This window comes from Colletes gigas, unplaced genomic scaffold (genome assembly GCF_013123115.1).
Source record: "Colletes gigas isolate AHSC1104 unplaced genomic scaffold, ASM1312311v1 Colletes_gigas_Sc00070, whole genome shotgun sequence".
Lineage (NCBI taxonomy): Eukaryota > Metazoa > Arthropoda > Insecta > Hymenoptera > Colletidae > Colletes > Colletes gigas.
Genome location: NW_025106699.1, coordinates 234508 through 249087, shown reverse-complemented (window position 1 = coordinate 249087; position 14580 = coordinate 234508). Strand labels below are relative to the sequence as shown.

General features: G+C 32.9%; 3 protein-coding genes across 15 annotated transcripts in view; 1 reads left to right on the top strand and 2 right to left on the bottom strand.

Annotated features, from left to right (window-relative positions):
- Positions 1 to 2177: 2177 nt before the first annotated feature.
- LOC122403701 (GDP-fucose protein O-fucosyltransferase 2) lies at positions 2178 to 5973 on the bottom strand. The gene is made up of 9 exons (XM_043407394.1): positions 5819 to 5973; positions 5618 to 5754; positions 5421 to 5546; positions 5096 to 5363; positions 4839 to 5031; positions 4597 to 4774; positions 4411 to 4540; positions 4171 to 4350; positions 2178 to 2311 (listed from the first exon to the last, which is right to left on the bottom strand). The coding sequence occupies exons 1-8, from the start codon at positions 5971 to 5973 to the stop codon at positions 4200 to 4202; spliced, it is 1338 nt and encodes a 445-aa protein (XP_043263329.1). The 3' UTR covers positions 2178 to 2311; positions 4171 to 4199.
- Positions 2245 to 4247, top strand: LOC122403688 (biogenesis of lysosome-related organelles complex 1 subunit 6-like). 3 transcript variants are annotated; one of them, XM_043407356.1, is made up of 6 exons: positions 2245 to 2422; positions 2804 to 2895; positions 2959 to 3069; positions 3133 to 3220; positions 3840 to 3926; positions 3989 to 4247. In XM_043407356.1, the coding sequence occupies exons 2-6, from the start codon at positions 2831 to 2833 to the stop codon at positions 4103 to 4105; spliced, it is 468 nt and encodes a 155-aa protein (XP_043263291.1). In that variant the 5' UTR covers positions 2245 to 2422; positions 2804 to 2830; the 3' UTR covers positions 4106 to 4247. The 3 variants fall into 3 exon arrangements, with proteins under 3 accessions (XP_043263291.1, XP_043263292.1, XP_043263290.1); XM_043407357.1 differs by lacking the exon at positions 2245 to 2422 and adding an exon at positions 2423 to 2465 and having other exon boundaries at positions 2799 to 2895; XM_043407355.1 differs by lacking the exon at positions 2245 to 2422 and adding an exon at positions 2511 to 2567.
- Positions 5974 to 8829: 2856 nt separating the features above from the next.
- The window catches only part of LOC122403695 (liprin-alpha-1), a 170510-nt gene continuing 164759 nt past the window's right edge, over positions 8830 to 14580 (bottom strand). For 10 of the 11 annotated variants that reach the window (XM_043407377.1, XM_043407386.1, XM_043407384.1 and 7 more), the window contains 6 exons: positions 14399 to 14544; positions 13760 to 13984; positions 13422 to 13685; positions 13197 to 13353; positions 13002 to 13118; positions 8830 to 12920 (listed from right to left, as the gene is read on the bottom strand). In XM_043407377.1, coding sequence (XP_043263312.1) covers positions 12831 to 12920; positions 13002 to 13118; positions 13197 to 13353; positions 13422 to 13685; positions 13760 to 13984; positions 14399 to 14544 — 999 coding nt within the window. In that variant the 3' untranslated portion in view covers positions 8830 to 12830. The remainder of the gene's footprint in view (positions 12921 to 13001; positions 13119 to 13196; positions 13354 to 13421; positions 13686 to 13759; positions 13985 to 14398; positions 14545 to 14580) is intronic. The other variant, XM_043407380.1, reaches the window with a different exon arrangement.

The window sequence follows — 14580 nt, the reverse complement described above, 5'->3', positions numbered from 1 at the left end:
AACTCAGATCTAATCCAGACCTAACCCAGATCTAGGGTCTGGGTTAGGTCTGGGTTAGGTCTGGGTCATGTGTCGGTTAGGTCTGGGTTAGGTCTGGATTAGATCTGAGTTAGATCTGGGTTAGGTCTGGATTAGATCTGGATTAGATCTGGGTTAGGTCTGGATTAGATCTGGGTTAGGTCTGGGTTAGGTACGCCCAAATCGACAATTTATCATGTACTTGTATGTTATCATGTGTTGGTAATCGAAAAAAAATGATAACTGTTATTTCAATACAGAGTCGAACTGGTCATATAAGAAATTTACTCAATTCAATAATAAGAGTCATTTGATTATTTAAAATTTCCCAAGCAGTCAAAATGACTGCTTTTGACCAATATAGGTATAACACATATACCGGAAATGAAGGAGGGGTGAGGTAACTACAATTATTAATAAACGCATTTGTATGTTGTGCAAAAAGTCACAAAATTCTAAGAAATTGTGTCATTATATACATAATTGTTTTTCTAATTGAAATTAAAAAGCAGTCAAAATGACTTCCTTGGGCAATCTAGTGTTAATATTTTTCCTTTGTATGATAATTATTAAAGCAATCACCTACATGTAATGGTATTTTACATGTCTTGCACATAAAATATGTAGGTTTTCTAATTTTATTTGCATAGCAAACGTGGCAATCCCTTCGTACACCCTCTTTATTGCCGATATTTGAACTAATTGATGTTTTATTCCTCCAGTTAATCTTTCCACTGGATTGGAACGAACGACGCGAGATGTAGTAGAATCAGCATCATTTTTAATCCACGCAGTTCCTAATTTAATTAAAAAATCGTGGTAATTTAATTTCCGAATGTGCTCCTTGTTCAAATGTCGATATATACAGAACGAGTTAAATATGGCACAATTTATGAAATACAAAGAAACTTTCTTGGTCCACTTTTTTGTTTTTCTATGAATGGGGTAATAACTCAAGTATTGGACCCCTTTCATATACCGGTTGTAGTCAATAATAAAACTTGCTAATATTGTCGTATTGTACTTATTGTTGTCATATTGTTACTTGTTGTTGCTTCAACAAAACACAAGTGAAACTAGCGCTATTACAACATTTTGAACTAGAAAACGCGCGCGACACTAGCGCTTATACGGCAGCTTAGCGTACTACGCCAACGTCGAGCGCCGATATTTGCTCCATAATTTACGTGGTACACCGTTGTAGTTTAAAATCAAAAATAAAAAATTGGCAATAATTATCTAAAATCAAAGACGTGGCGATGAAATACGAAGCCAATAGTAATATCCACGCTTGTTTACATTCATAAATTATCACACAAAGAGTGTGGTACTGGCCAACAACCTTCGGCGGTAGCATCGCACACATGTTGTGTGAGCGGTCGTCAAAGTGTTAATAAAGGACAGTTTAATTTGAATATTCTACTAGGAAGAAAAACAAAGTACCGAAGCACGCGCGGAAGAATTGGAATCCCGCGTAGGTAGTCTTGAACATATGAATTTATTGGTGAGGGGACGAAGTCTCGAACGAGCATCGCCACCGTTGAGTGGACTATCTACACCAAAATCACATCACAGTCCTAATAGGGATTACTTACACAAGTATCATACTGTTAGTATCATTGTCTTTTAATTTATACTTTTCCATTGTTCCAATTTAATTTCGTTATTCGTTCAAAGGCTCCAGCATCTATGTCTCCGGCACATCTCCACCAGTATGCTGCCTCTTTAGCTAGTCCAGGTCAACTTTCAGAATCTCTTCCTGCGAGCCAGGTCAGTTCCTATCACACACATGTGTGAGCGGTCGTTAAAGTGTTAAGGAACAAAATTTAAGGAAGTTACAGGGAAAGAGACAAGTTTTTATAAAGGAAAACAGTATAAATGTAGAATAAAAAGTGGAAAACATTATTTATTTAGTTTTTACAACTAAACACCAAAATTTGTTGCTGGGGTAAAGAAAACTGCAGAAAACCTTACCAGTATTGGACCAAAAATATTGCACGCAAAAATGTATATGAAACACACAAATATATAAAATTATATACCGTAAACATATACTTTATCAATATTAACTGAATACATTTAAATAAAATTAATTTCATATGTTTTAATCGACTTGAAACTAAAAATGGTAGAATTCCCAACAGGCTCCTCACATGCACCTCCTCTTGTGCTCAAGATACATCTGTGGTAGCGGACGACAGTTAGCTGTGACGTCACTTGCGCATGCGCAGAAAGGAAAAATTCCCACTTCTCTGCGGTGGAATTATCGCAGATAAATATGCTCTTCTCGTGGCTATGTGAAACAAGTTATTCCACATTATTGAAAATATAAATCAATGTAACGTAAAATAAATAAAAATCTGAATATTTAGTTACTCGATTTGCATCGCTTTTATAATCGCAGGTACATGTTACACGACATAAAACAAAATAAAAACTTGTGATTGTCCCGGGGATATATTTTATTGTATTCCTTTTAAACGATTTAATTTCTTTGAGTGTCATAATCTGTGCCTTTCGTAAATATGTTTATCTGTTTTCATCGTTCAGTACGTAAATTTATGTAATTTGTAACATCGATTTTAATGCTTGTATTCTCGATATAATATTATCAAAATTTGTCATTGTTGATGTCTCAATAAAAAAGTGTCAATAACGAAAATCTTAAAGTACCATTGCACACTATAAACTTCATGTTGCGAGAATGTCGTTATTCTAATCAAACTCGTAATTTACATTACTACTTTATTCATATTTTCATCCAATTTCCTCGTACACATTGCAGCGACCACAAAATAATAAAGCATTTAAAATGATGACTGATATAAAAGAAGCAGAAATGAAGACGATTCAATTAGAAATAGAAAAGCACGAAAGGTAACCTCCTTGTTTATTTATAAACGCTGTCGAACAATAAAAAACTTTATACGATTATTGTAGCGACAAAGACGTAGTGGATTTTTCAGACGCTACTAAGAAACTAGCCGAAGGACTTTTAAGCATTTATCAATTACCGTTGGAACAAGTTCAAAAAGAACTCGCCGAAGCAACGTAAGAAGAAGCAATGAATATAAATACTTTGCATATTTCTATCTTTCGTTACTTTTTGTTTAGGAGCAAACAAGAGGCGTTACTCGGTCAAATGCAAATTGAAAACAAAAAGCTTCAAGAAACTTTTGAAAATGTTAACTTGAATGAAATGGTAAGATATATAGCGTAATAAGCAGTAAGTCGCAGAAGTATTCATAACCCTTCCAGTGGTTCGCTTCAAATCTTTATCGCTGGAAATATATGTTGTATTAACTAAACTTTCAATTACAAAATAACGTTTCGGTATAACAAGAACAGAAATTTAAGTAAATTATCTATTTATATAGTACAGGCCACGATATAGCGATTGTAAAATCAATTAGACGTTAAAGTAAACATTAGAGCGTGAAATCATAATCGAAACTGTACGAAGAAACCTTTAATCCAGTGTGAATATACACGTTGCAATTTTTCTTTCGCGTTCCGCAATTTGCTCGATGTTTGCTGTTTTTTAATTATTATTACTTTATTCGCAACTTGTTTCCAGTTATGTAGTTTAATATTATATTTATTTATTCCTCGATAGATCCAACAAGTTCTCGATTTAAACTCAGTTAATACGACAAACATTTTACTATGCTACTACTGCGACAAATTGTACATTTTCTTGTTCTAACAAAAAGTACTCTGTAACGTTAGATGATGGCTTTTGTGTAATGAACTTTTAGTATAAATCCATAATATAACGCAGGATGTAGAATGTAAAATATGCGAGCAAATATGTATTACAGTTTCAAACTATTAAAGTTTATCAAGGAAAACTAACTTTGATGAAGAAAGAGATGGCTTTGATTCATGAGCGAACGTTCAAATTAAAAGTAAGTATTTGGAAATCATTTATAATTATACGTATTTCTGATGCGTTGTTATTTTCACATAGAAACGAGCATTAAGGTTGCAACAAGTGAAACAAAAGGAAGCATTGAATAAAGAACAACAACGGGAACAAGAAATTCGTCGGGAACAAGAATTAATTGGTAAACCTGTAATAAGTTAAGGAAAACAACATTCGAGAAAAATATTTAAATGTACAAAAGCATAATGTATTTAAATGGAACTTACGTAAAAAATTGTTCAACCGATTTTACATATTACCAAACTATTTTCCACTGTCCGTTAGAGTCACATTTTTTATCATCTTTGCATAACACATTAAACGTTGTTTTAGTAGGAAAACCAATGATCTCTCTATCTTCTTGTATTCTAAATGTAAAAGTCGATTCATACGTTCCCAGAAAATATCTAGGAGAGAATAAATATTATTTATAAAAAAAAGAATTAAATACTGTTATTGGTATTTACCTGGCATAGGAGCAAATTATTTGATCAATAATCGCAACCCCGCCATCTTTAAATTTATTTAATACATAATCCGATGGAATAAATCTAAGAGTTGTACGATCGAGCATGTATTTTTTGAGCTCTTCGAATTCTGGAAAAATTTATGACGATTAGTCTTGTTTAAGATTTAATTTACATATAAATCACCTTCCTCTGTAGCATCCGTGGCAACGAATAAAAGTTTTAATCCAAGTTCGTCCATCTTTCTTCTCAATTGAGAAGCAGCAGATTTTATTGTTGGTACCGTTGAAGAATGACCAACTAAAAAATCCTGACGTCTTAAATGTACCGACAAGTACGGTCCTCCAACTGCACTTCTTCTATTCTATAAATAACAACTTGGATAGAAACAAATCTAAATCTATTTTGATACAATCGTAACTAAGTACCTTTTCTTTGGTCCAATCATTTGGTCGTTTTGTATTATCACCTTCGTTCGTGGAATTCAGAAAGTCTTTTCTGTATTTAGCTGCGATATTATATAATTCAGAATTGTATCGCATACTGCGTCTAGCTCTCCAATATTCCTGGGAACCATAGAAATCATGTAACGCAATTTCAATGCGATCAAACATTACAGACCTGTAAGAACAATTGTAATGATTAATTGATATAAATAATGTTTAAAAATACTATATATTTTCACCTATAAATCTCAGGCTGGAGATTTCTTCGAAGATCTGATATCGTTCCATGAAACTTAATGCATTTAACAGCTCCGGAAGTTACGTTACGGTATCCCCAAAAATATCCTTTATACTTTTTAGGTTCCAGTTTAGTATAGCGTAAAGACTCATCCGTACATTCTACTATTTCATTTTTATCTTCGAATTTACCTGTCTTGAACATTTCTTCGTCGTTTTGTAGAATATATACCATATCAATTTGTGTTCGTTTATTGTTCGAAGGGTACTCTGAAAGGTAAATTTCCGTTAATTTTATTAGTAATAATAAAGTGATAAAAGTTGTACCTCGAAGGAACTGAAACATTTCGATAACAGGTACATATTTCTGTAAGCTTCCGATATCAAAAAATGTATTCCAAGGCAATTGTGTTTGGGATCCTACGCGTTTACTTTGCCAATGGTATAAAATACCTGTAAGAAAATGTTTTTAAATAGAACGCAGCGATATCTAAGTATTATGTATATAGAAATTGCGAAATTACCCCATGGGGGCAAAACTAATTTCCATATGAATTTATTATTTTGTTTAATTAGGTTTCTCATGAAAACAGCGACACGAATGTAAACATCTCTCCTGAGATTGAAACCTTCCGGAGGATTAACGTCGTAAAATATGTAACTAAAAAATGATCCATGTTAAAACAAAGTGTCAATTTTATAAAACTGTAAAAGTAATTTCGAACCGGTTTAGCGAGTAACGCGATTGAACATTGCATTTCTCATCAATCTCTCCATATTCGTCTGATTTCTCACAAAATTCATTTTCGGCAACAGTTTGCGTAAAATTAATTAAAAATAATACGAGATAGAGTATTTTCAGAGAATATAAGTCTAACATTTTAAGGTTATATTTCACAACACCTTCAGATAATAGTACGAAATAATGTAAGAAATGTTTTCTGTAACGTTAATGTATAAATCGTCTATATAAAATACATATCTTACGAAAAAAATAAATTTTGTTTCTGAATATATTTAAAATCGTTTCGTTTGTTCTTAATGTATCGGACAGAATGATTAAAGTTTTATAAACTTAATTTTTATGTGCGTTTTCAATTAAAAATTTACTCCCTAATAATAAGATTGAGGACAGTAAAAAAACAACAGTAATAACAACAACATTGTACAGCTTGATTTTTGTTACACACGAATTACAGACTCATATCTCCCTTACTTCAAAGTGGTTGATGGGTAGATTACAATTTGCTAATTCAATCGATAATAGTTATAATAATGGTAATAATAATTATTATTTATCGTCTTATACAATATTTATAATTCATAGTTCAGTTAACATAGTTTGCGCCCCGCTTATAACAAGTAGGGCTGTTATGTTACATTTACTGCAACTCACTTCTCATATTCTTCCGTGTTTAAAGTATACACTTGGCATATAAAAATTACAAGGACAATTTATAATGATAATGGTAGTAGCGGTAGTTGTAGTTATAGTAATGATAGTGGTAGCACTAATGGTAGTTGTAGTTATAATAATAGTCATAGTAGTAGTATTAGCAGCAGTAGTGGTTGCAATAATAGTATCATCGTTATAATTATTTATCCAATAACTATGCGTCCTGTTATCATTTTTTTTTTCTCTTCGTGGCTTTAATTTTTCTATACGTATACTTGCACGAAACCTCAGGTCCAATTTTTTGGTTGCTGAGGATTCCATTGTGTTTTTAAGCGCTGAAATTGGCGCAGTCCCCGCAAAATTTGTGCCTCGTTGTGATTTTTAAACGTGTGCCATTTTATATATTCTTTTCACATTTTGTTAGCAATGGCGTTAACCGGTAGTAGAATTCTTAGTGCAAACATTGGTACATATTGTAATACTGAATTGTTGTTATAATGAATATAACATAAAATTCATTTCTATTAGACTAATCCTCTTTCTTGTTTCGCATCTCTATACGAATTCTCTGTTGTTAACGTCATGGCTAAAACGGGCTTTACCTCGACATGAAACACGCTATCTTACATTCATTACATAAAACGTGAAGTAATACATGGTATTAGTGATTTTCAAACAAAACATGAGTTTTTGCACAAACTGTACAGTGCCACTCATTCAAGTATACTACATACTATTCTTTCTAATAAATTTTTGTCTGTTTCCTTCCGTACGTACATATTTATCATATTTCTATTTGCCCTCTTTTGGTTCGACCGCACATAAAAATCAAAATAACATAAAATTTACATTTGTGTTTTATTTATTTATAGAAAGAGTTACAAGTATCTAGAAGAATAAATAAACACGTAAAATGATCTGCGGATGTTAGAAATAATGAACATTGAAGAACATGAAATAATTCGAAACACAGAAGATATATTTTAAGCGATTATTAAAGTTTGACGATAACTTGTAAGGGCAATCAAAAATATAACTTATCATTTTCGCCAATTCCTCGTTAAGCAATGAATTTGTGTATCTTTCTAAATATATTATTTGTGCTAAACAAAATTAATGATACTATTAGTTAGATCTCAAAATTTGTTTTTTTATGCACTGTGTATTGTACTATATACATATTACACCCCCTCTCCCCTTCCCCCACCTACCCACACACACATACCCACACTGTGCACGCACCAATAACACACGCGTATATATATATAACACTATATATATTTATATATATATGTAGTATAAAACTATACAATATATACTGGGAATAATTTTAATGGAAGATTCTAGAGGCAAAAATAAGACGAAAATAACAAATACCAATTTGTTGACGGAGGCTTCGTTAAGAAGTTATTAACGTTTATAGTTGCGGCTGTAGAACGGCAATTTGACCACCTACTCGAATTTTTTTCTCGAAAATGCGCAGGATTTCGTGGGTATGCCTATTCACCAAAAATGATTGTAATTGACCCTCGCAATCGAAAATAATTTTTTTAGAACAACACGAAATTTTTTTTTCGTCAACAAATTTAGGCACTTATTGAATTTTTTTCTCGAAAATGCGTAGGAATTCGAGGGTATGCCTGTTCACCAAAAATGATTGTAATTGACACCCGCAACCGAAAATAATTTTTCCAGAACGATTTGAAATTTTTTTTTTCGAGGCACCTACCACCTCTCGATTTTTCTTAAAAATTCGTTTTTCAATTTTAATAAATTTGGTTGACGCTGTACAGAAAAGTTGTTTAATACTTTATTGTAGGTATTCATGAGCTCTACTTCCCTACTGAATTTCAATGAGATAATTTTACTATTGTAGGAGTTATGGTCGTTTGAAAATTGGACCAGATTTTGTCAATATTGTTAGAATTTCTGCATATTTTTCACCGAAATACGCGTTGTTTGCATTCTGAAACTTTAAAATCCTGCAATCCGTTCAGAAGTTATGACGTTTTAAAGATATGCAAGAAGTTTCACATTAGATTTTCGGTAAGGAATTTTTTTCTCGAAAATGCGTAGGATACTGTGAGTACGTATAATAACCAAAAATGATCATAATCGATCCTTGCGCCGAGAATAATTTTTTTAGAACGATTTGAGAAATTTTTTTTTCGCCGGAAAATTTCATACTCGAATTTTTTTTTCGAAAATGGCTAGTATTTCGGGGGTATGTGTATTCACCAAAAGTGATTGTAATTGACCCCCGCAAGCAAACATAATTTTTTTAGAACGATTTGAAATTTTGTAATTTAATTTTGTTAATAACTTTTTAACGAAGCCTCAGTTAACAAATTGATATTCTTGATTTTCGTCTTATTTTGCGGTCTGGAATCTCCCATTGAAATTTTTCCCAGGGATGGCCGAACACCCTGTTATATGTATATAGTTTTATACTACTTCACATTTAGAGTTACTTTTGACAATTACCCGCTTACTAGCACGATCGTAATTTTATATGCTGGCACAATTACCTGACACTCCAGGTAAAATAGTCAGATATAAAGAAAAATCAGTATATGTTTAACTATATACTGACAATTTATATCTATTGCATACAAAATAAGTTTCTTAAACCATTTACTACTAGATACATCAAATTCTTTTAATTAAATTAGATATTATGCTTTATTTATAGCTGATGATGTTGACAAAAATGCCATTTAAATTAAACGTTTTTTTGTTCCATTTCTATTAAGATGGGGCCCAATGATAACTGTACAGTCCTTACATTTTTAATCGTATGCCCACTTTAATCTACTTTGTTCTTTGCTTGCGAACAAATTCACCTCAATTATCTGTTATATATCCATTGAGTTTTACATAATTGTTCTTAATTCATGATTGTAACTTTTAGTTTTTCCAGATTACTATAACAAGCTAATGCTTGAAAACTCAATTATATCGATAGATTCTGACAAAATTTTTTTACAGAATTTATTTAGAAGTAGTCAGAGATTTAATAGCGATTCAACTCTTCTTCAAACTATATTAAGATCGTAGTATATTCAACTGCATTTGGGCTTGTAATGAAACGTTTAAAAATTACAGATTTCGTTAATAAATAATTCATATATACACAGAGAAAGATATATACACATACACTTTCACGCACGCGCGCATGCGTACATATATGTACAATACCTAGCAGTAATACTCACAAACATATGTTATACAAAAAATTGAAAATAATGTCGAAATTGTTCTTCCGTCAGTTCGGCCGAATTGAGCATAAGAGAGAATATACAAAAAATATACATTTTAAAGTAACACATACTACAGATTGTTACATTACAGTATCATACATTATTACGTGTCTGTTTTTACCATATGCGAATATGTTATTTTCTTTTTTTCTGGTAAATAGAATTGTGTGCTAAAGAGAAAGAATTGCATTTAATATAACTTCGTTTCTTACAAATTACTTTCTATAATTTTATGATATGTGTGAACTGATAATAGGCGAACTTAGATATAGGTATCTTTTTTTTTTTCTATTAACACTGTTACATCGCTAGAAGCTATAAATATTTAACTGAAAAAAATCTCCCAGCATCGCTGTGGAGAATATATAAAATTTTCAATATAAATTTTATGTATATGTACGCAAACTTAGAACATTTACAATAAACTTAAGTTAATCGAAGGCATTTAGAAATCTAGATTCAAGCAAATGTTCATGTTCTTGGTAAAAACATTACGCATCCAATAGTTAATTGTTTATATCGTAAGTTTTGTTTGCTCAAGCTCCATTCGATACCGAGCAGTCGGGGAGTGCTGGATTCGGACAAAACTTTTTTTGTATTCATGTATCTATATATATTTAAATACATAGAAGGCGGTAAAGCTGCTACATATTGAATCATGATTTACATATATGCGATTATGAATGTGGCTGTTTTTTGGAAGGTTTGCTCTCGTTTGCTTTCCTTGGAATGTCCATAGACACTAATTAACTAGCATACATTAAAAATAAGTTCAGTCATTTACATATCCTGCAGACACTTCCGAAAGGGAGAGACGGCCATTCCGTTTCACAAAGTGCCTCAGCTTTGTATATCTATTCGTTTGTACAAATTAGTTCTGTACAATCATCTAGCATTATAGTAGTGAAAAGAGCATTTAACGTAACATTACCGTAGAAATGCTCTAATTCAAATGCAGTTTTCTATAATACATATAGAAAGCTGTTCTGTATCGCTAATGAACTAAACGTTTACGTGCAATTCCAAATAATTAATTTCTTTTTGTTGTTTCCGATACACCTACTTTCTAACACCTACTAAACAAACCTTGTACGTGAAAAATGTTCTCTTTACTATCGATGATTATTCTTAAAAAATCATGGATAGTATTTGTACAAAGAAAAAAGGGTACCACCGTATTTCAGTATTGAGGTAGCGTAACGTTGCTTTGGCTTAGCGAGTCTTTCTGATTATCTAGAAATATTTCAACTGATCGGTGGTACTTTGGGGGGAAAAGAAAAAGTATTACACGCCGAAGGACGAAACTGTACAGTATGATCTTTGCGTGTAGACATTATTGATCGTAAAATCATCGTACTGTATTGCGATGTCTTTGGTAGAAACTATTTGGTACGTTTGCGCCCATTCGGAAGGTCGTGCAGAGCCATGGGGGGTTACAACGAATGAACAGCTTGCAGGGGGGTTACTTCACAGGGAAACAAACATCAACAACAATGATTCCTCAATTATCAACAACATTAACAACATTCCATTATAACTTATCATCATTATTGTGATCGTCTCTATCGTGATCAGTTTTATGTCATTACAGTCGCTGTCATAAGTCTCAGTCTTTCGCCACCACCCTTCAGCCTGATAACATTTGTAATGGATAATTCTAATTATCATCGCAATCATTGTCTTCAGCAACATCATCATAACTGTTAGTAATATTTATGGCCATTGTCACCGTGTCCTTTCTCGTTCTTGCTATGGCCACCTTTAGTTTTATTGCAGGCTTCTCTTTGCATTTTATAATAACATTCTTGATCGCGAATTATCTCACTAATGATCATACGTAATAATAATTAATCGTTTCGGGGCTTTTCAAACAGAATTAGATATTCATAAATACTTACGAATCTGCTATTAACGTGGATTTCCCTTAAAAAAGAAAAATTTAGAAACGCTAAAATGAGAAATAATAAAAAATCTGTATATGTGACTGATTAGTTATTCAGTTACCAATTAAAATTACAAAGTTACTTAATTTTATAACATCTACTAACGCTTCATACGTGTACTTATACATTGCGCGAATATTTTGGTATAAAATGTCTGTCCTTAGTCCACGGTAAATAAAAAGGCGAGCTTTTCAAACACGTTTACGCAACCGATTTCATGTCCGATAATTTTCTAATTACGATAGTTGCTTCGGTGTATTTGTGTTTTTTTCTTTTAAATATATTACGAGTTTATATGTGATCTACAAACATTTAAAATTCATCGAAATAACAGAGGAGAGCAAGTATTCTGAAGCTCCATCTGTGCAAAGTGGTACATATATGTATATATACATACATATATACATATATACACACATATATATGGCTTATTAGGTCATCGTCTCATAGATGCGGAAATATAGAACGCAGTCTTGTCCCTTGTACATAAATAATTTCCTCAAGAGCCAATGGCACTAATACAATTTCGGGATTTTCATTTTGTGCGGTAAATGGTATCAAAATAGATGTTTTTAACTATTTGTTACACAGTATAAGTACGCAATGTAGTATAAGAAATATGTAATTACGTCGTGAAAATGTTTACGTTCTACACGTGATATTATTATTTCGCAGCTACGAATTACTACCCTTAAAAAATCAGGATAAATTAGAGTTATTGTCGTAATTATCTATAACTGATCTTACGGCTTTCGAGGAGAAATATATCGCATGATTTCTCGACTGTTCACTATATTTCGGTATCTATGTGAGAATAATTTATTCAGAATTACTATTTCTTATTGAAACATGTAACATGCGGTTTATGAATCGTGTGACATAAAAATCGATAAAACATTTGTAATTTGTTTTCTTGAACGTACGATATAATCGGGCCCTTTTTAACAGTTTATGTTCGATCACTTTTTCCATATTACCGCATATTATATTCTTAACAGTATGAAGATACCCTTAGAATGATACTTAAAGCTCTTACAACTTTTACAACACACTTGCGTACAGAGAGTAGTAATAGCTGGGGGGTTTTGGACTAGACGTGATGTGGTTGAAGATGAGGCAGCCTACTGGATAAGTTGGATCAGGATTTCATACTATTCGATTCATCGAGTCGCCTTTCTGTTCCTACAGTTAGTAAATTTGTAAATTCCATCTCTAATACTTGTCGAGCCTATGTAAACAAAGAAATATGAATCAGTTTAACATATAGAGACGCCAACAAATAATGATAATAATTCTTTTAATTTAGTACTTGTGTGTTTTGCGTTGGAATTTGCAATGTTAGAGCAAAACTATTCGCATCGAAACTTTCATCGAGAGCTATAAGAGCTCCATGGACCCCAGATTCCAAAAGGTGGTTTCCATATTCCTAAATACATAAAATTACATTTTATCCTAGAACGTAATGTATTATAAGAAAATAAGAACTTCGTGACATTGAAATTACTTTCAGGCCAATGGATTGCACCCATCTTATAACGCGATCGTTACTCCAAACAAGAACATCGACATTGGCGCCATCTGCCATTCGTCTTCTTTCTTCTAATTGTTGTCTATCGTAATTTAATCGCTTCAAACACGAAGTGCCATACTGTAAACTTGTCCTGGAAAAAATTTGGAAATTAAATATGAATCGTTGTTCGATACCAATCTTGTTCGAGTAAATTATTACCTGTGAAAACTATCGATCATTCTAAGTTGACCACGGAGATCCTTTTTGGTGAGGTGATCCAACATTCTGGCATCAACAAGGCACTCCATGAAAGTGGATCGATATTGTGGCAATCCAAGACTCGGTAGCCAAACATTACCAATCCATTCGTGGTTCATATCACCGAATGCTAAAGTTGTGCGAGAGGTTTTTGGTGCTGAAGGACTTGTGAGCGACACCATTTCTTGGATAGCTAATCTTAGCTTCAATCGATGTAGAGGATTACTGTAACAAAAAGTATTAATCGAAGCATAAAGTATGTACGTCAGATTTTAATGGGTGAACATTTCATTTCGTACCTAATGCCAATTTCACGTTGAATCTCGGTATCACTCAGAGCACTCATTATGGCACCACTTTTTACATTTGCTCGGCATGCTGCAACGTACCAAGTTGGCATGCCTACCCAGAGTTCGAGCCAAGCCACCACTGTTGGCCCGTTCCACAGAGCAAAAGGTGTTCCAGCTTTCATTGCCTCCGCTAGAAGTTCATGCCGCGAGGAATCCAGCATACTACCAAACATGCTGGGATTAGAAAAATATTTCAATAATATCAATTGTATAGACCAAGGATTGACAACTCTGGAATTTAAACGGACCGGAGTGCTAGAAAACAAGTCGTAGTATCATAGTATCGCAGCAGTGCAAAGTATTACTGCCTTTAACGATTGCTACTTCTATGGTGACCCGTTTAAACCAAATCAATCAACTACCTTCGAAACTATTAATCGTATTAAAATGTATTTCAAACAAAAGTTGAATAGTCTCATAATAGGGATCTGATAATTTTCTTCATAAAAATATTATGTCATTTGTTGCGAAAAATGATTGGTTTAAAAGAGCCCATAGCCCACGAGTTGCCTATCCCTGATGTAGACTCACCTGAAACTCATATACAATTCATATCGCTATCAATCATATATGTATATCTATGTATACCTTTTCTTTTTCCGACGATCAAAGTCACTTTTGCTGCCCATAGTTCCAGCTACGGCAACACTATCTCCATAATCGGGATCTGCGGGTGTACTTGCTCCTCCCATGCCTGGTATATCTCCAGGCATTGGTGTATCTTTTCCCTTTATCTGAAATAAAAATTCGCTTTCGTTAGTACTTTTATT

What these genes read in the sequence shown, in the direction of transcription:
- LOC122403688 (XM_043407355.1), top strand. Translation starts at nt 2,544, where the DNA reads ATGTTTATCTGTTTTCATCGTTCA. An exon ending in AAAGAACTCGCCGAAGCAAC is followed by an intron (nt 3,070 to 3,132) that starts GTAAGAAGAAGC and finishes CTTTTTGTTTAG; the next exon opens with GAGCAAACAAGAGGCGTTAC. An exon ending in AGCGAACGTTCAAATTAAAA is followed by an intron (nt 3,927 to 3,988) that starts GTAAGTATTTGG and finishes ATTTTCACATAG; the next exon opens with AAACGAGCATTAAGGTTGCA.
- LOC122403701 (XM_043407394.1), bottom strand. Translation starts at nt 5,973, where the DNA reads ATGTTAGACTTATATTCTCTGAAAATACTCTATCTCGTATTATTTTTA. An exon ending in AATGTTTCAGTTCCTTCGAG is followed by an intron (nt 5,364 to 5,420) that starts GTACAACTTTTA and finishes TTTACCTTTCAG; the next exon opens with AGTACCCTTCGAACAATAAA. An exon ending in CACGGATGCTACAGAGGAAG is followed by an intron (nt 4,541 to 4,596) that starts GTGATTTATATG and finishes AAATTTTTCCAG; the next exon opens with AATTCGAAGAGCTCAAAAAA.